The 22,833-nt window shown below is 37.7% G+C and overlaps 1 protein-coding gene across 14 annotated transcripts in view; it reads right to left on the bottom strand.

Annotated features, from left to right (window-relative positions):
* Positions 1-22,833, bottom strand: part of ESRRG (estrogen related receptor gamma) — a 486,222-nt gene that overhangs the window by 7,543 nt on the left and 455,846 nt on the right. For all 14 annotated transcript variants that reach the window (XM_073338899.2, XM_078852267.1, XM_078852268.1 and 11 more), the window contains one exon: positions 9,817-10,086. In XM_073338899.2, coding sequence (XP_073195000.1) covers positions 9,817-10,086 — 270 coding nt within the window. The remainder of the gene's footprint in view (positions 1-9,816; positions 10,087-22,833) is intronic.

The following is a 22,833-nucleotide window of genomic DNA, read 5'->3' as shown; positions in this document are numbered from 1 at the left end:
TCTAAAAAAATAAAAAGGGAAAAACAAAAACAAAGTATATAAAGAAGGGGGTAAGGATTAAAACACTTAAAAAGGAAAATCAGTAAAATTTCAGCACTGTTCCCATCATCCAAATCTGCCCTTTTTGCTACTTTTGTAACAACAACTTCAACTTTCACCTCTTTAGTATTAGTATAGAACTAATTAGTTAATTCTATTTACCTGTGACAATGAAAGGTAAATCACGGAGTATAGAATATAACACAAACACACACACAGGTTCTGATCTTAACTATACCGGTGTAAACACGGAGTACTCTACTGACACGGAGTACTCTACTGAATTCAACATTCATAAACAAACACTTCTTGACCATCCACTGGACTCTATTTAAAGTGATTTCTTTGCAAACATTTACACTGCATTTCAACAGCCAGATTCTCTGCTGTTCCAAGTTTCTAATTACAGATCCCTGATTCTCTGGCTGGGCTTAGGCTATTCCTAATGGAATTTTAGAGCAATGTGGGGGCTGCTCTAAATTCTGCTGGCTAATAACAGTCCCCAAGGAACTGTCCATCAACCATGGATTGCTAAATCACAGTGTGTGCAGACTATGCCCCACCATGCCCTCACTAGGGCTATGCTTAGAAGCTGGTGTAGGAGCTGGGTATTCTGGCTGTGTGCCAGCTGAGAGCTCTTCCATGTCAGAGAAATTCAGCTTGCCAAATCTATCTGTTCTCCAGCCTCTCTGTGCCATTAGAGGAGCAAAAGGAGGCCATAACATTCTAGAAATTGGCACTAAATGTTTGCCAATTTCTACCCTCTGCAAAATTGTCCAGATTATTCATAACTGGGTAGATTTTTGTTTTATGCAGCAGATGTGAAGTTTGAATTTTCAAAGGGATGTGTGGCAGTCTGCATAGATATATGGATTTGGAATATTTTCCTCAGAAGAGTGGAAGACTTTCATTGAAATCAGTGGTGATCCTGCAGATCTGTAACAGTGTAGCTCAGATTAAATTCTGGCCATATGACTTTATGAATGCTTGCTGCCTGTACATTTTTTCCCTCACACTGAATTTGATTATGAGAAGGAAAAAAAAAAAACACAGACAGAAAAAATGAAGGTGGAAAGCGAATCAGAATCTGTGACATGACATAGCTGTTACACCCCAGGTTCTCAAACTTCTTCACAGTGCAGACTACAATGTAAGAGAGGGATTGTCTTGTGGCTCCCCTCCTTTCCCATCGATGATCATACAGCATCCCTGGGGTATACAGAGCAATTGCTTACATGGAAAAGTAATAGTAGCAATGTATTTTTTGCTGTCTTTTAAATCAATTTGGCAGTGGGAAACAAAGTGACCAGCCAACTCTCCAAAGGGCCACCTGCGTGTACTCTGTAGGCAGCCAGTGGTTCATGGGCCAGAGTTTGGGCAGCTGCACCTTGGGAGACATATAAGTATGTCACAGGAAATGAGGTGAGAACAAATAGCAGAGATATTTTCACAAACAGCTATTAAGATTTCTATAAAGGCTTTGATTTAGCTTGAAAGATTTTAAAATGATTTAATTGAATTACTATAATTTAACTTCCCATTTAGAGAAAAGATTCAAAATGATTTCAGTTTTACTCATCCGAGAGTCTGCTAACACTTAAATGCAAATTCACTAAATCTGTGCTTTTTAATTAGACCATGATTCAGCTGGCAGACTGCTCAGGAAAGTATTAATCTCGACTAAGATCCTTCTTCATGTTCCAGCCTTGCAGTTTGGTTCTATGTCTCATTCCGGGTATTAAATGAATGTAGATCTTAATCAGGCTGGCATTTGTTTCTGGAAATAAGGAAAATGGTCTGGAATGTTGCACTGGCCCCCCAAAAGTAAAAAGAAATAGCTTCACTAAATATAAAGTGGCAGATACAGAAACTACAACTGAATCCAGAAAAGATTAATGTATCGTTGACAAATCCTGTCTATGTGAGTGTGATGATGAGGTCAATAAGAATTATTATAATTTAAGGGAACACAGAGGCTATGTAGACACCCAGAAAGGCTTAATATATCAGATAACATAATAAATAGTTCGATGTTAAATATAAACATTTTAAATGCTCTACCTGTGCCAGGAAAGTGAACCTGTGAAAATAAGATTAGAAAAATCATTTTCCTAGTAGACCCCCCTTGGACATATTACAATTGCCATTCCAAAGGGAAATGGTAAAAATCAACACCCAGGTGTGAAATCCTTTCAAACCAGTGCCTAGATTTAACAATTAAATTAAACAGGGACATGAGGATGTGCTGTCATTCAGAAGTATGCAGATTTTGATATTAAATGACCTGCAAAAAAGCAGCACAGATTGGTGAGGTTGAAGATTTCTACAGCCAGGCACGGGAACTCATTGTCAAACTATGTCAAACACTATGTTCTGCTCAGAGCAAGGGATTTCAGCACTGAAGTGGTGAAAGTGGTTGTTGATCAGAGTGTTGCAATGAAATAAGGTAAAATCAACAAATTAGGACATCGACTCATTGAGCTCTGCTTTGAGAATCATCTTATCCTTGCAAATGCTTTGTTTCCCCGTCACAGCAAGGGAAAATACAATTGGACCTCTTTTGATCAGCTCCACAGAAACCTGATTGATTAGATCATTGTGCAGAAAAGAGAGAAAACTAGATCTCTCATCTGAGAAAAACACTACAAAGTCCAGATACCAACTCAGATTACCATCTACCTTGTTTAAAATTCAGAGTTCATCTCAAATGCAGAAAACAAACATCTGGCCACCCAGGAATAATCCGGGACACACCACAGAGCATGGAAACTAGCAAATGTTTGGCATGAACCTAAAATGACGGGAAAGAGACCACTCTAAAATGGTACTTTGTACTGTTTATGTATTTAATATCACTAGGAAGAAAACATGGAAGAGATGAAACACATGGACCTCAAATGAAGCATTTCTGCATTTAAAAAAAACAGAGTCAATCTAAAGCAAGAAAACAGTAGCATGAATAAAGCAACATTAAAGGGATTATGCAGCAGTGATCAGAAACATTCAGATGCTCACAAGATATGATACAGAAGAAAACATCAACAACTACGGGGAGAAACTTGACTGAAAGCAACCACCGGGCTATCCTGATGGTTCTGTATAACTAAGTAATTCACAAGTCAAAAATGGATACAATCAAGTTCAGCAGTTGTAAGATCCTGACAGAATTTGATGAGATCAAGAACAAGTAGAACAGTAATTATAGTGCTTTTAATGCAACTCTAGACAGCATAATCTAAATTTGGATTATGTCTCAAATAAAATGAATTTGGTGGCCTGATTCTCTTCTCTAACTGAAATTAATGAACCAAAACAATATTGCACAGATCTCCACCATTTGCAGTATCTACCGAGGGGTGCGCTGTTCTGAAACGGAAAAATTACTGCATGTTGGGATTGAGATGCATGACAGAGTTGCACAGGGAAACTTGCAAACTTTGCAAAGTGTTTGCGCGCTGCATTATCTATATTTCATTTAATGAGTACTGCAACTCAGAAAAAGGCAATATAGCCCCCAAAATGTAAAAAAATAAAGATTTTTTAGAAGTTGAAAGAGATTCTTTATAACCATGAAACAAACTGTATTCCTGGTTTATCTGGTGTCTGCTGATAAAAATCTTCATCATTAAGACTTCTGGAAAGCACTTGAACACGTGCTTCAGCCCATCCTTATTAGGACTTAAACCTGTGCTTAATTTTGAGTATGTGATAAAGCATCCTTCCTGAATAAAGATGATTTCCTGAGTCTCAGGCCTGAGGCTGGATATGGGAATGTAGACAAGCAGAATACTTGGTTTGAAGATAGGATTGTATCTGATAATAACATTGGGAAGCAGAACTTCTCAGCCAGAATATACAAGGGAAATTAAAGAGAAACAAATAAAGAAGTTCTGGTACCCCAAGAAGGACAGCTAGGGCAAGTATAACAAACGGAGAGAAAACAGAATTTCAATCAACACAGAGGGAATGCACTGATCTGGTCTACTTTCAAGTAGAGACATGAAAGCTGAATCCTTAAAACGGTTTACATGCGGCCCAGATAGAGCTGACTCAGGCTTGTGGGCTTCAGGCTCCATGGCTGAATAATTGCTGTGTAGACTTCTAGGCTTGGGCTGGAGCCCAGGTTCTGGGATCTGGAACTTCTACACAGCAAAGTTTAACCCCACAGCCCACATCCCATGAGCCCAAGTCAGTTGACCTGGGCCAGCCGCAGCAGGGTTTTTATCCCCATATAGATGTACCCTTGATGTACGGTAGAGAGAATATTTTAAAGGTGGTGACAGTGTAACACACAGACTGTAAAAATGAATTCAAGAAATACTTTAATTCATGGTAATTAAGGTGGGGGGTGGATTTATGGTGTCATGAAAAAACAGTAAGTTTGGGATTAAAATAAATTTTAAAAAGGAGGTAAATTGTCTTTTCTTTTACCTACATTCTAAAAGGAAGCACAGGGTCAGGACAATGAATAAGCAGACGGGACATCTACCAAGGAGAGGTACAAAGTGTCTGGAGAAGGGGAGATTGCAAGACTGAGTAATAGGACAAGATATCAAAAAAAGACAAATTTGCATGAATGACATCAAGGGTCCTGTTCTTCCGCTGCAGGATACAGGTAATGGCTGTAATAACCAATGAGAGTTCTTGTGCTCTGCAGTAGAAAAATCGGGTGAACATAAGCATTTCTATTTCTGCTACTGTGGTTAATATAGCTTGGCAGAGGAATCATAGTCTCTTTCAGTGAAGGCACTGGACTGGGAGTAAGGAACTTGGGGTTCCATTCCCAGTGCTGCCACAGGATTGGGCAAGCCACTTCACCTCTTTGTACCTCAGTTTCCTAATCTGTAAAATGGGGATAATGCCTGCCTACTTCATAATGATATGAGGAAAAACTCATTAACACACGAGAGGTGCTCGGACACTAGACTGAAGTGCCAGAGAAAAGTCTATTAAATAATAAAATTCTAACAAATGGTGGCAAACATACACATCTCTACAAATTGTGAATGACACCTAGATGACAACATGGAAAATGAACTGGAGGCAGAAAAGGCATTCATGTATCAGGAAACGCTTACAATACTAGCAATTTCCAATATGTTTTTTAAAGTGGTGTCCCACATATTTTGCTATTTATATAAGCAAAAGAAATACTAGTATAGTAACAATGACATCAATACAGATTTTATATGTAATCTACAAACTAATTTCAATGCTAATGGAAATAATAATACAATGGACAAAATACAACTATAAAAGATGGCTTCACTAGAAATTAGATATAGTCTGCTTCAGTATACCATATAGCTACAGTCAAAATTGGGCCTAAAATAAGATATAGATTCCATGGAATAGGAAATTTATATTGTTCTTCCAATTAACATTTACATAGGAACACTATTTAACACTAACAAGCCTCTGGTCAGAGTATGTAATTTAGGTGAAGGTAAAGTTTGACAAATTAAATCCTAGATATGAGCCAAATTTGCCACTGGCATAAGTGGGTGTGTAACTTCATTCATATCAATATTTGTCTGTCTTATGATGTATAACAGACTCCTTGATTCTCTCTCTCTCTCTCTCTTTTGGGATGGGGGGTATTAAAAGAGCTCTTCTTTAGGGCTAGATCAAGTAGGAGAACACTGGTCATAATGGGGAGCAGGAAAGGTCCCTCAGCTGCCTCTGAAATGGAGCAACTATGCACCCAGTGCTGAGATGTACGGGCAAATTTTCAATAGTGCTCAGATTTTTCAGGGCTCAACTCCCATTTAGGCACCTAAATAAGGGCCAGCTTTTCAATCCCGCTGAACTCTTGAAAAGCTGGTCACTTCCTTTGGTGCTTAAATGGGAGCTGAGCTATTCTGGAAAAGTCTGACCCCACTGTGGATGCTGAGCTTTTCTGAAAATTCTGGCCTGAAGGTACAGTCTAGTTGAGGTTGTTACTGATTAAGCAATTCCAAAAAACTGCTCTCCTGGATCTCTCTATTTGGTATTAATCAATACACAAAAGCACATCATGCTACCATAAAGCATGTGTGTGTGTGTGTGTGTGCACAAGTAAATCTGTGTATATGCACTCACACACACACTGTGCAAACATTTCACCTCTCCTAACATCTGAGAAACTAATTGGAACATGAATATTTTGGAAAATGTTCACAGTAGTTTTTCTGTGTGAGTAAACAAAGTGCTCACTGGTGCCAGATTGATTCCACTGAGCAGTGTACAGTTGAACACATGGAATTTTCTTGCAGTCATTTTGAGGTACCTGTCTGTCTTTATGTGTGCTTGTAAGGAAGGAAGGGAACAGTGATATTGATAGGACAACCATTAATAGTAAGTCTCTTCTCTGGTATTAAAGCATAAAGAGTGCATTAATTATTATTGAATCAAGCCAGATGTTTAAAACTAAGCTGTTAATTTAGATGAATGTCATATCAAGCACTGCAGGTCAAAAAAGAATTACTGAAATCATGACTGTACACAGGGCTGAACTGTGTGTACAAAATGTGAAAACATTTATGCTGTTATGTAGATAAACTATAGACTCTTCCCAGACTTTAAATGCATTCTGTTTTTACCAATACCTATAAAAGATTGTTCTTTAAATGAGAATTACAGACTTAGTATGATGTCTAGAAAATTATAGAAGCAGAACTACAATGGTCATCATTCCAAAGTGAAAACTTGCTAATAGTTACCACACAGTGCTACCTGAAATACAAAATTTCCCCTCTGTTCTTAGTATAGGAAATAATGGTGGTATCTTAGATACCATTCTACAGAAACTGATGGAAAATGGTGAAATTTTAATGGTATCAATGGCATACACTGTAGGAGAACTTAATATTGAAAGATTTGGTATTTTATGACACTTAGATTTGTCAGTCCACAGAAAGAGCTTGTGGTATTTATTAAAAACAGAGTCCAATCAAGGTTAAGAAAATCCACAATTTCTTTTTTCTGCCTCTGAATACCAGCAATGAAAATGGTATGACATTGACTCATAAATCACTAAATACAGATACTATGTCAGAAACCCCTTATTGTCTATTATTTACATTAGAGTTAACATGGGATTCTTTTTAGACAAGATAGATCAGCCAGAAACATATGAAATCTGTAAGATTCCTTGTGGTACTTCATCTTTTTTCCCTACAGATATATAATATGAGTCCATTAATGTTAAGTTGGGAGAACAAATATCTGAATAACACTAGAATTGCTTGAAGAAAGAAGATGTGACAACAACAAAATGTATTTAAAACCAAATTACTACATGATTATTCTTATAATTGCATTTCACTCTAGGATATCTACTATAGTTGCATTTACATTAATCAAGGTCATGGTTACATAAAACTGAACTACTCTGTTTTGTCTAGGAAAAAGCTTATACTGTACTTTTAGTAGAATTTGCAATCGAAACACTAAGGGTTTGATTTTCTGTAATGACTTGTAATTTTGTAAGTATAATTCACACCTACAAATTAGTGAGATAGTAATTGGTAGAAGTTTGACATCTAACTACCTGAGTTGCATGTGCAACCTACTAAAACTTAGAGGTTGGTCTGACCTTTTCCAGAAAATTATACTCGAAGAATCCAATCCTGAATTCCTGCTCAGATAAAACTCCTGCTTACGTCAATGTGGGTTTTGCTTAAGTAAAAACTTCAGTGGGACTACTCATGTGCTAAAGAGCGTGTAGGATCAACAGTTTGGTCCTTAGTAACTAAAATGTCTAGTGCTAACAATATAAATACCCTGTTTACACAAAGCCAAGTTGGTGTTAGGTGGCTGATATGCATTTTAAATCCTTTTCACAATAGTTTAGTTTCAAGTCACCATATAATTTTATTAAAATATGGGGAGGAAATGATTTAATTTAAACTTGCCTTGAATTTTAATACACTGCACTATATTTATTCACATTATCCTGGATGTAATTCCCATTGAAGTTGATGGGAATTGCAGTAACATAAGCTACAGATGAATTTGGTCCACTATATGTAGCATGTATAACTACACGTTTTTGATGCTATCTTACGCAGCTATCCATCATGCCTTTTTTATTGAATAACCTATAGAATTGTTTCTTAATCAAACAGGCTTAGAATTATAAAATAGCAAAAATAAATAAAATAATAAAACTTCTCAATTTAGACCCCTACATGAGCATAACTTTGGTGTTCTGCACCTGGAATAAAATCTTGGGGGATACCTTTCCTATAGCTGTGAAGTGTTTTGACCTCTATCTTCAGCTTGCTCTAAAATAAATCATCTTCCAAACAAAAAGAGACTTTGATCATTGAATGGCACACCAGAACCATTCTGTGTAGGTTAAATAAAAAGGACACATACAAATGATGAAGATTCAATAAGGGGATGGAGGATATTTTACAAAGAAACAAATGGTGTTTTGGTTTTGCATTTTTTGAATTATATTTCCGATTAAAAATGGAAAATGCTAAATACCATTACAAAGACAAATAGGAAAGTACAACTTCATTGTTGAAAACAATTTCCCTCCTATCAATCTGAGGATTCATGCATCAATATAGTAGATGAACTGTTAATTACAAAATCAATTAAAAAATTATTTCTAAAAACAGTCACGCGTCCTGACTCTCAGGGGGGCAATTTGGGCAGAAGGTCTCATCTCACTAGGACCGCGCCAAATCACAAGGCGTCATCCACAAGTAAGCAAAAGCAATCTGGTTTTTCATTTTTCAGCGCGGCTGAGCCCAGCCTGAGATTGATCGTCACATATGGCCCCAGAAAACAAACTGTCAATACCTTGAATGCTGCAGAATTTGAACAAATAGCCGTCCGCCCATTCAAGCCACTCATTGCATCCCATTTAACAGATTTTATTGACAGTTTCCTTCTTGTAATTAAAGGGAAAACTACTGGCCAGCAACCAAGATAAAGTTCAAAGATAGGGTCAAAACAAAAGCAGATGGAGGGGCACGGTGTGACTGTCAATGGTACATAGCATCAGAGCACGTTATTGACACACAGGTATCTAATGATCGGCACGTCATTAAAGAGGGATCTATCCTGAACTTTATGCAAATGATAAAAGGGACTTAAGACCATAATAAAGCATTAGGGAGAGACAAAAGGAAAAACAACAAAGCACAAACGATTTTTACTTATCAGACACTGTTCACTGCTTCAGCACTTTTACATTCAAATTTAGAGAAAAAAATACTTTCTGCAATTCTTAACCCCTTCTGCACAGGTAATATCTTTTAGTGAAACTTTACCATAATAATAGAGGATTCATATGGTAAAGTGTAGCCCTAAGATGAAACAGAGATTTCCCCCCCTGCAACCAACTCTGGGTTCACCATACCAATACATTTAATAGCTGTATTCAAGGAAATCATATAATGCATATAGTCATGCATCCATCCATTCTATTCAGTTTAAGTGAAATGATTAGTCTTATCTGGATTATGAAATGGATTTAGTAGAATAACGTCTATATTCATTTGAAAGGATCTCTGCTTGTGTAATACCTTCCAAATTATCCAGTGTATTATTCTTTACTGCATTAGGAATATGTTCCACAATGACTTAAAACTATAAAGAACTTCCTTAATTTGAACTACCTTGTTTATAGCCTTTCCATATAATAGCCACAAAAACTGAAGGTCCGATTAAGAATTACTTATTCCTAAACATTCTTTAGAACAACCATGCAGAAGACATATGGGAAGGAAAAAAGTGACATGAAAAAAAATGTAGCAACCATCATGACAAACTGCCAACCTGAATTAGCAAGCGCTATAGCTTTGAGGGTGACAAACTCTTCTTTCTCCAACTTCATGCTCTTGTATTTCTTTACCAGCTGCAGGATGGCATTGTTGAGGTCAAGAAGGCCTGCTAATTTGGACTGGTCTTCATCCATAATATAATCTTCAGCATAGACAAGCTCATCCTCAAAAGAAAGTGATCGGTACACTACGCCCAGGATCAAAATCTCCATCCAAGCACTCTGCAGAAGGCTCATCTGGTCAGCCAGAGACAAAGTGGAGAATCCTAAACAGCAAAAAAGGGGCAGGGGAAAAATATTAACTAGGTTCAAATGCACCATAACTCTGCATTCCAACTTTCCCTTTTTGTTTTGTTTTTATGTAAGTTATGAATCGATATATATGGATTCCACTCTCCCCCTCTGCAAGATCAATCAGCATAAAATTAAAGGGTTTCTAATCAAGGTAAAAGTTAGAAGCAAGCCTGAATTTGTATGCATTTTCTGTAGATGTATTAATTCTGAGGAGGTATAACGACAACATAAAATGGCTTGCACTTTTTCTTCTCAGTAGAAACATTCTAAAATCTAATGCTATGAGGCTCTGATCTGATGGCATCTAACAAGTTAGAGAATAAAAAACTTAGGTTCAAAGCGCTTTTATTAGCAGAAGCTTAGTTCTGTTCATCACCGCTGTAAGGAGAATGAACTAATGTCTTCAGAGGCCCCCTTTAAACCAAGGAGCATGTTTTCAAAAAAAACTTTTTTAAGAGGAAAGATTTTATGCCTTAATAGAATTAAGGTGATTATCACAATGAGCAAAGAGCGCTTTGAACTTCAACCTCAGCAGAAAGAGAAGTAAGGCCTATCCTCTTCAGAAAAGACGCTAATTACTTCTGTAATGGCTTCTGCCTCTACTACGGTTGCTGAAATAACAGGATGGCACATTAAAGTGCCAAGTGAATAGCAATCACACCATCATTTCTGAGAGGGAGAGAGAAAATTTAATAATGTCTCTTAATGAATTTAAGTTTTGCCTTCTTTTTTTGTCCTGCTCTCTTTCCTAATAGGATCACTAAGGGCAAAAATCTTTACTGCCTTACCTTTTCAACTTCTTGTTTACGGTAGCTGTTCATTTATTATATCAAACTGCTAATATCCCCAATCACATTAGGAGCTACAGAACAATATGGGAGAGGAAATGATTTCCTGGCCTGTTGGTGAAATGTACTAGTTTGCCAGTTGGCACCATCAACCACAAGTACTTAATAAAATCATCAAAGGGGATTAGTCAAGCTTTTCTTAAGGGGGTCTTAGGACATGTCTGAAGCTTCCATGTACTTGTTTATGGAACTGCTTACATGTTCTTTGACAGGGTTCCTGCTGCAAGAACAGTCTTTTTGTCATTTGACTCTACTTAAATACATTTCCCTCCTGTTTTGAAAGTCGGATTTACATTCCAGTAAGAATATAGCATAAACCGGCGAATTTACACAGGCGTCCGCTACATATTAGCAACAAACCTACTATGTTTTTTTATTAATCCATCTAAAGCAGCAAGAATCCATAAAAACGGAAACACAAAACTGGCTGCTCTCGCTCTCTCTCTCTGGTTTTCATTTTCTCATACAGTCTTTTGTGCCCCGTGATAGAACTGTAGTTCCCTGCCTTCAAAACAAATCCAACAAAAAGTAAGCAAACAAGAAGAACCTTGAAGAGGTAAAAAAGGAGAATAACGTATCTGTGATTAAAATAAATAAGATGGAAAGGGAAAGGAAATAATCATCTGAAAAGTCATAAGGAGGAATGTATGCTTTCAATTAGCTTTCATGTTTCTGTTCCTTTCCCTCCTCTCAAGAACCAGTTTTTCTGCAGTAGCAGATGGACAGAGAATGTAGCCTGCAGCACCGTCCTGTGACAGCCCTATTCTCCCTTCCAGACACTGCTGTTAGTAAATAGATTTACACATTCTCCAATCTCCACACATCTTTCTGCCGAATAATTAAAAGCAGGATGATTAGTTTATTGAGTGGAAGGAGGAACTTTTTTATTGAGGTCCATCCACGATTTTATCAGGGCCAGCACTTTTACGGTTGTCATGAGGGTGCAGGCATCCAATTTTTCTTATCTGCCTGATTAATACAAACGCTGTTTCAGGACGCATTAATTAACAGATACAAATCTACGTTCTCATGGAAGGATCAATACGGAGAAGAAAAGAGGCATCAATGTGAATTTAGTGCTGATGATGGAGAAGGCACTCTATTGACATTTACGTGCATGGAAACTTTAAAGTTGCAGTAGAGCCCCTTTGTCCCTGTGATTTACAAATTAACAATTTTTCAGCCATAACAATGTTTCACACACTTCTGAGGGGTTTAATTAAGCAAAAAGCAATACAATCAGTTTTGATTTAAAAAAGTTTAACTTGCAATTCACCTCCTTTCTATTTTTCTCAAAGCTCTCAACTTCCTTCTTTTATTTACTTATCTACTTTTGTACAAGAGTTTTCACAAATTACAGCACGTTTCGATACCACATTTATCGTGTGCCATAATCAAAGGGAACCACATACAACCTCTATGAAAAAAATGAGGATACTGCCTGTGATGTACTGTGCAGTACTTATGAAGAATGCATCTTCTGCAGATGTATTACAGATGCTAAGATTTTTCACATGAAATGTTTAAAAATCAACACAAATTATTATGTCATAAAGAAACTGACAAATATAAATCACAAAATTCTACTCTTTACTAATAAAACAAATATGCACGGTCATTTCCTTCTCTGTTAAAAGCAACTTTTACTTGAAAGTCTGCTCAGTGAAAACCTATTTTAACTCTTAGGTACAACCCTTCACAGGAATGTAAAGTTGAATCTTGTAGTACCTAGCCTACAGAGTGGTTTTTTGTTTTTGTTTTTTTGCCAGAATATTTGGAAGGCATAAGGCATGCCTATAGTACAATACAATTTTCCTGTCACTGGACATTCAGCATATCACAGTAAATGAAGGGATTAAGAAGGGATACGTGTTTACATAATGAGATCTTTTTAAAATTGTTGAGACCCCTATTCCTTTATCTCATTGAACTCTGGTCCTGACCCTACAAACCTTACCCACATGAACACTCTATTTATGTTCCAACTCCTACTTCAATGAGTCAATCAGGACCAAAATTTGTTCTAACTTTTGAGCAGAAGTTCCAAAATTTGGCCTTCTATTTGCAAATATAGGCACATTTTTGATGAAAAATATATTTTAATTATACCTAATATCCAGATGTAGTAACAGAACCAGTGTTACTAACTAAAGTCACAATAAATAGATATATGAAGTGTTAGCAATACTAAGCTAAACTCATAATCCAAATAATAATTTGTCCTATCTTGAAAAAATATTTACCCTGTTTTCTGACAAGTGACTATTTTCTATTTAAAATGTAATTATTTAAAAAGAAATCCCCAAACTATGTATAAACACATGTCAAGCTATCTGGACTAGGTACAGGTTTCTAGCTCACAATAGTGAATTCTTTTCAAATAGATATAAGAGGTTGCATTATGGTTGTGTTGCTGAACTTTATGTAGTGCGTTGCATGGATCTTTAATCCCTGGTGTTTGACAGGTCATAGTTTAAAATGTTCAGCTGTATTATGGCTTTTTAAAATGCACTTATATTGTGGTACTTTCCCTCCCTCCTTCCCAGCTTGGATCATTCCGTGCATACTCGTGACAACTTTGATCTCTCTTCATCTCCTTCCCCGAGTTAGTGCCATTTAATGTATCTCAGACATTTGCTAGCAGAATGACTCTGTACCTTGACCTGCAGTTAAATAGCATGTTTATCTTCAATACAGTGTGCTCCAAATAAACCAGATGACAGTTTGGAATAACATAATTTGGAAGGATTGAAAAGCTTCTCAAGAGTCAGGTACCCCTGAGGTAATAAGCCTGAAGGAAGCATGTTTTGTGCCAACCCTCCTGCCATCTTCTACTAGACGTTCATGTGCTTGACAATGATGCCATGGGCACTTGTCAAGATTTTTTTTATTTTGCCTGGCAAACTGATGCACTTTGCAGTCAACTTACAAAAAAGGCTAAACATTTGAAAGTGTGAAGGGCAAAAAATATCTGACGGCTAGTCTTCAAAAATACACTTTCAGTTCAGAAAGTATAAATGTTTATTTCCTGAGCTGAATGTTGACAGAAATAGGCTGCAGTGCAGGCATATGAATTTAACCCCTGCTCGGCATTGTTTTCAGTGCCATTTTTATATAGCTGAGTGCAAGCATTGTAAATCTACAGGGTGTCTCATAATATCAGTTAGCAATGGCATTGATTTGCTGGTTACAATTTTGTTTTGGGAGGGGGAATTGTAATGTTTCTCCTCTAAAAATAGCAACTTTTCAACACACAGTATATCACACTCAAACTGTAATTATGCCATAATGATTCACTGCGATCACTAAGTGTGCATTGAGAGAAGGTTGATTGAGCAACTTAGCATATGCTTGATTTTTCCTTTCACATACCAATAAACCCAGTGCTTAGAGGAAGCGAGGAATAAATAGGTAACAAAGGCCTTGGCGTTTTTCTTATGTGTCCTTCCACTAACAAGAAGCTGAACTATACTATCCACAGTATTAGGAGTTCTAAGCCATGGTTACATACAGATTTAGCAGTCTTTTAAATGGGGCTATTTAATCCATTGCTCTCTTCAAATATCGGCACATGTACCACTTGTTTTCTATTTCACATCACACACAGCACCATGCTAAGCAGGGTAAATCTTTTATATTCCTGAAGACCCTTTCCTCTGCTTCATTAAGATGGACTTTGTGGACACTAACTCACTAGAGGCTAGAGTGAAGCAGCTGCAGATGGTCAAGTGCCAAAGCAAGATCTGTAGCACTCTGAGAACTATTTTACAAAAAGAGTGTCTACAGTTATCCCTGCTATTATTTTCAGCATTAAGCATTTGATGCCTAACCCAGGCTACTCCTTCTTGAACACTTGCTTCTTTTCCTTCATATTAAACTAGATTTATTACATCAATAGTATTTGTTTATAAACCAGGAATTTTTTTTTATTGGATATCAAAAGAATTGACAAATCTGGAAGTTACTGATGTTTATTGATAATCTGGCCCCATTTACTTCATCATTTTTTCCCATGTTTGTTGAGTCTATGAGCAAAATATTCCTCTAGTTTCCAATGGTATTATACTTCAAATATCTTCATTTACATTTTTTATAATCAAAGCTGTGCTTTACAATGACTAATATGTTGCAAATTCAATATATTTCCACAGTTGAAATATCAGAGTTTGGATTTTTAAATTATTTATACTTAATTTTGATAGATTAACTTCCTTCTAAATGTTTTGTGTGTACTGGCGCTTCCCCTGCAATTCCTCATTTCAAAAATGATGCATATTCACCATGGGCTGAAAGAACAAAACCAAAGTTTTAAATGCTATGGCTTATTTCTCTCTCTCTCTTTTCCTGCAAAGCAGAGTACTTTATCTAGTGTGCTTGGCATGGGATTCAAATAATCAACAGTGGGCCAATTTTTTTATGTCTGTTGCACCAGTGTAAATCTGCAGTAGCTCCACTTCATTTTGAAATCAGAATCTGGCCTTACAGGTTTCCAGATTTGTTACTGTAGGACTATTGTCCTCTCTCCTTTTCATATACGTTCAATACTTGCCTAGATTCACCCTGGGACTCCCAGGGATGTAAACCTTGGCAGAGGACTCTAGCAGCAAAATTTCTGCTATAGGCACATGAGGTTGTTTAGACATGACTAGGGCAGCTGGGGAAAGGCGCCTAGGTAGCACTGACTCCAATTTAAAGCTCTTCTCTTCCCATTGTGGAAATCCCAGGGAGAGCAGGAAGCATTAATAGTATTCTCCTTTAGAGTAAATACTCCCTTGACTTCCAGGCTCCTGAATCGCATAATCCCAGCCCAATTCATGTAATCCCATTTTTAAAAGCACAAATTTACCTCATTATAGTCAGAGGAATACCAAACCCTATAAACATTTTGGCCATTAAGCAGATCACCAAATGCAGCTGCAGTACTTTCACTCTGATACCATGTAGTCACCACCTATATTTTATAGATTGTGGCCCCAGTTTGTCTCCTGGCAGGTTAGTACAACTCCACTGACTTCCAAAGATTTAAATCTCATCACACCAGCATTGAATTTGGGTCCCAACAGTACATGGTGGCTCCTCAACTTGAAAATATCTGTCGCAGCCGTTTGCTTCATGGCAGTCTCCAAGACAAACCCTTGGACAAACACATGGTGCCACAGCAAGATGGAGTCTGACAACTGAATATTTTCATGTGGTAAATATCAGATAAAGCTAAGAGCACAAACATGTCAAAACTGTAAGTCAAGACCAAATACACATGCATAAAGACAGACCTTATCCTGCCTTTCTGGACAAATTTGAAATGTCATAGTAACATTGTATATTTAGGGATTAGTTTGTAGCATTATGGACCAGTTTTCTCTCACTTGCGTTTGGCCCCATGACTTTTGCACAAAACTAAGAAAAGATGGTCAGTTTGTCCAATTGATGCTTTGCTACAGAGGATAAATTGAGCCTCTTCCTCATGAATATAATGGGGAAAATATGTGTGCTAAGGTAAGAACTGGTTTTGGCCTCTGTAAACTCAGATCCTTGTCTGACAACACCTTCCACCTCATCACACAGTTTGGAAGTTATACTGTCTGCACTAAGAGTTCTGATTGCCATTTGCTAGTTTTGCCATAGTGGCAAGGACACCAGATAGATAGATTTTTACAACCAGGGTATCTGGGGGCCAATTTGAGTCCCCTAAGAAGGGTTCCCATGTATCTTCAGAGTCTAATGTTGTCTTGAGCCAGCCCTGTTCATTTTTCCATTTCTTATTTGAATATACATCTATATTTTATCTGTTTATGTAAGTTCTTATAAAATATTAATTTATTTTATTTTATAACACAGAAAAATGCTGACCATGAGCACTGTTGAGTAAACCCTACTGATAGGATGGCAAGTGCCAAACAGCAGATTGAGAAACCTTGGGCTTTTATCACAACACTTTCATCTCACTGAAACAACAGCAGATAGATGGATTGGCAATAAAAATGCATTCACACTGCGTGTCCATCTCAATCCATTAAGAACAATGGATTCTCACTAAGCAAATATTCACTTGTCAGAAGTATTTGCAACACTGGATTCATTCAGCAGGACTAAGTAAGTGAGGTTCACAGCAATTTAAAAGCAGCAAATTAGACATTTACAAACAGTGAAGATGCTTCTTGTCTAGCGTGACCTTTCACTCATACTGTACAAGAAGGTGTTAATGTAATTTAAATGCCAGTTAGAAATATTTCAGTTTTGTCTTCTACTCTCTATCAAACATTACATAATAATTCTAAAGAGGAACAATTTCAGTTTGTAATTTTTTTCCACACAGAAGGCTGCAATCCTCATGTAACTTATTGTAGTTCACAAGCATGTAGTTATTTAAATCAGATGTATGTCCCAGAAAGAAAAGAAAGGTGTCCATGTCTATATATCTTTTAGTTTTTTGCTATTTCCAGTTACAGTACTAATTCTTGCAAGTTTTTCTTTAAGACAAACAGCATAATAGCAACTTGAAGGTGTCACAGAAAGGAACCTTTTATCAGATTCCATATTAGCCTTTTCTGTTGCTAACATTCAGCAATGTGACAAGTCAGATGTAACAAGTTAGCCAGAGTTGCCTGGGGACAGATTTGGTAAGCCCTCTATGTGTGGCACTCCCTTTAGTGGGGGTTCCACAGACAGAAAGCTTGCAGAGTTGGACTCTTTATTTTCCTCCCCTGTAATTTCACACCATGCTGTCCTAGTATTCTGATCTCAAAAAATTAAGAAAAAAGCAGGTTTAAACAATTAAAGAGCCTGACTCTCCTCTCACACTGATTTCACCACTGGCACACTACAGCTTCCAAATAGGGTTATCCCCGATTTATACTAGCATAAAGTGAAACAAGAATCGGGTCCAAGACATACATTTTGATTCATCACTGGGTGCTATGAGAACAAGGGAAAAAATAACTGTAAAGAAGAAAGGGATTATTTTTCCTTCTTACTTGCAGGATGGTATATGAAAACACTTTTGTGCTACCTTTCTACGCTGTTGATTTTAACTTTGAGATATTGCCAATGGAAGGGCTCTAACATTCAGGTGAGTAGTACAATGTGGCCCACTATAGTTATAGGTAACCTGAAGGGAGAGCAATCCTAACGTAAAGAGTCCTGGGTATAGTTGTTTTGTTTTTAAGTACACCAGTATGTACAATCTGATTTGTTTGTTTAAAGCTAAAATTTGCAGGTTTTCAACTCATGATCTTTAAACATGGTTGGCTCCCAGCTACCTGAAAGAGTGTCTCTTCATCTGTGTAAAGCTGCTCCAGCTGAGATCAGTTTATGTGCTCCTACTAGCATATCAGTTTCTAGATATGAACAGGTGTGAACCAGGGACAGAACATTTTCAGTGGAATTTGCTTCTCTAAATAGTCCAAGACAGCCTGAACTTGTTAACCTTCAGGCTGAGGCATTTGCACGAAAGAGGGAAAGGATTAGGTCTAGATTTATGATGCTGATAGTTTGGTTTGGGTGAGTCTACTACATAAAAAGGCCCAAAATTTCAAACACAGACTCTAATTTTGCACTCATTTTCCCTCAGTGAGTTGTGGATGCAAGTAGTAGAATTCAGGCATGTTACTAAGAGATTTGCAGGTGCAAATGTCATTTGTGTCTGCAAATCATGTAGATATTAACGTTGCATCATTTGTGCCTACACATGATTGTAGACGCAAAAATGCAGGTGCAAAATTAGAAGCTAGGTTGAAACCTCTTTGAAAATTTAGCCCATAAAATGGGCAATTTGTTTAACATGGAAAAGCCATTACTGTGTATGCACTTCCCACCACGATTTAACGAAACATTTTATATGGTTTTCAACTAGCCCGAATTAAACTGCACACCCACACAGGTCCCACTGATTCAGGACTATCTAAGTACACATTGGTGTGACAATGGGCAAGGGATCATATCATATATCCTCAGATAATGGGAGTAACTCACACACTTCCATTAAGATTGCAGAAGTTCTGATGTTGCCATTCTGATATAATGAAAAAACAGATACACACAAACCAGCACCAGAGCTGCCTCCCTTGCTCACAGTCTCAGCATGTGTTGAATGAGCATGGAGACTGAGTAATTCTGGCTCCCTACAAATAGGCCTTCCTAAATTTTTTGGGGGGAGGGAGGAGGTAACCAAGATAATTGCTGGCACCTCCTTGTGGTGGATGTTCAGTGCAGGTACTCCATAGGAAAGGTATACAGTGACCAGATAAATGGCTTAGAAGAGGACTTAAAAAGGTGTTCATTAAAGGAACGAATGGGGGGCGGTTCGGGACTCGTATGATTGGTACGCCTATGAGGGAGCCAACCCCCATTCTTATAGCTCACCTTAACCCTCCTATGAGGGGGGGTAGATGGTAAGGTCCCAGCAATGGATTTGCTGGAGAGACCTGAAGGGAAAAGAGGGGGAGCTGGTGGAAGCCCCCCAGGTATGGCACGGTCCTGGCAATAAATTTGCTGGAGGGACCTGGATGGAAAAAGAGGGGGAGCTGTTAAAAGCCCCCCCCACCCGGTAATTACGGAATAAACAAGGGGTTACCTGCACTGTACAGTTTTATCTGTCGGGTAGTCCCAGACATCTAATAATAAAGTTGTGGCCTAATTAAACCCATGTCACATGTCTCCTGTCCTTCTTTCGGGTTAGCCAGACAACTGGGCTCCCTTGCTCCTAGTCTCAGCATGTGTTGAACGAGCACGGAGACTGAGTAATGCTGACTCCCAACAAACAGACCTTCCTAAATTTTCCTAAAAAGAATGTGAAGAGAAAAAAAATTGAAGAAAGTGACAAAACAAGAACAACAAAAGTCATCTCCTGGAGACATTTGTATTGCCTCAGTTAGCATCACAATGGTTCCAAACTCAACAGACAGCCAACAAAACTAGAATATTCAGAATTAAAGCTTCTTAAGCCTTCCTAGATTTACACAGACTTGCAGATATTTCAGGGTCTGAAAATAATTAGGGGTCACGGGACTTCATATGTGCTGCAAAGACTGGGCAAAACAGACTGAATTGAAGATGGCATGAAAAGCCTTTGCTCTGAATTTCGTAGTGGTTTTTTGTTTGTTTGCTTTTTCATTCACTTTCAAAATTGGATTATAAATGTTAGAAGGGGAGGGGGCTTTGTATATGCATAATATGAGCCACGGTTTATCGATAAACTCTACTGGGTCTACTTTGAGTGCTCTTTGGCTCAAGTAGTGTTAGGTCATTACCGTCTGGCTTTCACTTCTCCAGGGAAGCAACCAGTCATTTCCTCATTGAGAACAGTGGCAATCCCTGGTCCCTCCATCTTTCCATCTGGCAAAGTCAAATTTCCAGGAATCGCCCAATCTGGTTAATATGAAGCCAGTGTTGGAATGTATTAGCATACAGCAATGGCTATGCTTACAATGCAATCAATGTACATAAATTAAGCCTGCCTGTGCTGTGACAGCTATGTGTGAAAAGCTTTCCATTCAGTTTACAGAAATAAAAACTTATCAGGGCTGTAAAAATCTCTGATGAATGTACCCCTCGCTCCCCCTTACAAAAAAAGTCACATCAGAGCATTGTGTTATACGCTTTCTGCCTCATATCTTTTCCTGAGCGGGTTTTTACTTCCTTCTACTGGTTAGTTTCTTTCCTTAATGTCATGGTGACACTGAATGTTTCAGATAATATTTGCATTTGCCCTGCTCTCAGGGGATTCAGGAGGGAAGGAGAGAAAGAGGAAGATTGGTACCTTTCCTGTATGAATGTAGAGGGTTCACTTGCCCTAGCTGAGTGTATATGTACCCTTAAGACAACTTCTGGAGGCAGAGTGTCTTAAGCCTGAAACAGTCCAAATAGTAAAGAAAGAAAAAAGCTGTCTGATTCTAATACACCTAATTAGCCATCAGCAGATTCTTAATTGCATACATTAGGATGATTCCATAGTGGAGATTAATTCTAAATATACCCAAGCAGCTGGTTAAGATGCCATGGATTACAGTGTGGACTGTACTTTTCCACTTAATTAGATATCAAAATTAAGCAGCAACAAGCATTTTGACATAACGGGGATCAAGCCGCTGCTTGGCATCCCAGAGCTACACTAAAGTGACCGCTAAACAGAGCCGCACAGATGGAGAGATATTAAATGCCGCACTGGAAAGTAATTTCAAATAATAAAATATCAATATTTACATTTTAATTACCCCTACTGAGAGCTGCTCTGTCATTTTCACTATTGCCGACGCAGCAAGGGGTAGTGGAATGACATTGCGGCTCTGACTGCAATGACTATTTTGTTTCCATTAAAGAATGACAAGTGTTTTAGAGGCAGTGACACCCAGTGTGTGAACAAGAATGACAGCAGATCAGAAAATTCCTATTAAGGGAATAAATGACTCAACAAGAGAATTTATTCCAAGCAGCCAGCTCCTTTTTGAAACACGTACTCCTTCCAAATTTTCTGGGGAAAGTTTATTATTAGAGATGCCCAACGGAAACCTTAGCCTCACCTGAAATATTCAGAAAGGTAAGACATTACATGATGACTGGTTAGTTTAAAACAACGATACCCAAAGTGGGCAAATATCTGACAGTTTTGTATAAATCAACATAGTTTGAGGGGGAAAAAAGGGAAACTACTGGCACTTCTTAAAAAAGGAGTTTCCTTCCTATCAAATGAGCTCACAAAAGTTTTGACTGGCCACAAAGAATGCTGGGTTTATTTTTGCTATCTTTTCATTAACTTTATTACAATTAGCCCAATGAACGCTGCCTCATCTGGACTGCAATATGCTGGTCTTTGGAATTGTTGCCAGAAACTGATCACAACAGGTTGCGTGCATGTCTCTCTCTCTCTCCCTCTTTTTAAGATAGATATTTTTTTTTTCTTTCCTTCTGTCCTTCAGTATTTACATCAGAGGCTATTGAGTTACTCTTGAAGCACCTTACCAAATCTAATTACTCCTTAGCAGGTCTGAGGTCAAGATTATGAAAAAATATACATATATTAAATCTGACTTGCTGCATGCACAAAGAAGAACAGAAAGGAAACAAATATGAAAAGAGTTTTTAAAAGAAAAGACTTCCTCGGGGATGTCTGTCAAATTGTAAAGATCTTGAAAGAATTTCAATGCACCCAGATATGGGAAAGTACATAAAAGAAAATACTTGGTCAATACACGATAGTATGCAGCTAACTAGCCCTCATGTGTCATGGAATCTATTTATTTAAAGGCATGGAGAGCTGAACATCTATGAATGTGACAAATGGTTAAAAAAGAAAAACAGAATTTTTATAAAAAGGAAAAAGAAAATCTTGGTGATGGTGTCTATTTTTAAGAGTTTTAGAGATAGGTTTGACATTAAAATGTAACAGTGAAATACAGAAACGTGACCCTGATATTAGTTGCCTAACTAGTTGATCTTCCTTTTCTTCTTCTTCTTTCTTTCTTTTTCTTTAAGTACCCAGGAAGTACTTCTTAAGCATCCCTAATGCTTTTAGGACAAGACACTTCCCCATTTCTCAGCCACTAGCACCTTTTAATTTCTGAAAGAGCCACGGTTGAAAATCTTAATTAATTGTTCCATACTGCTTCAGGATCATTATGCAATGTAATAAAGGCCGTGTAATTATGAAATTTTACAGCCATTACCAAGGCTGATGGCTCGTATTTCATCCTCAGCTGGACCCAATGGCTTTTAGCCACTCAGCTCCCCTTTGATGAACTACAGACAGATCTATCAGGCCCAAACAATATCCAGGCAAGGCGGCTATAATAGCTACCTACAGATGAAGCCATAGATAAAGATAAACTATAAATCTACACACAAATGCAGGCACATTGCCTCAGGATGACAGAGGGG

This window comes from Lepidochelys kempii, chromosome 3 (genome assembly GCF_965140285.1).
Source record: "Lepidochelys kempii isolate rLepKem1 chromosome 3, rLepKem1.hap1, whole genome shotgun sequence".
Taxonomy (NCBI): Eukaryota; Metazoa; Chordata; order Testudines; family Cheloniidae; genus Lepidochelys; species Lepidochelys kempii.
Note: the sequence above shows the minus strand (reverse complement) of the source record. Positions and strands in the feature narration are given on the sequence as shown.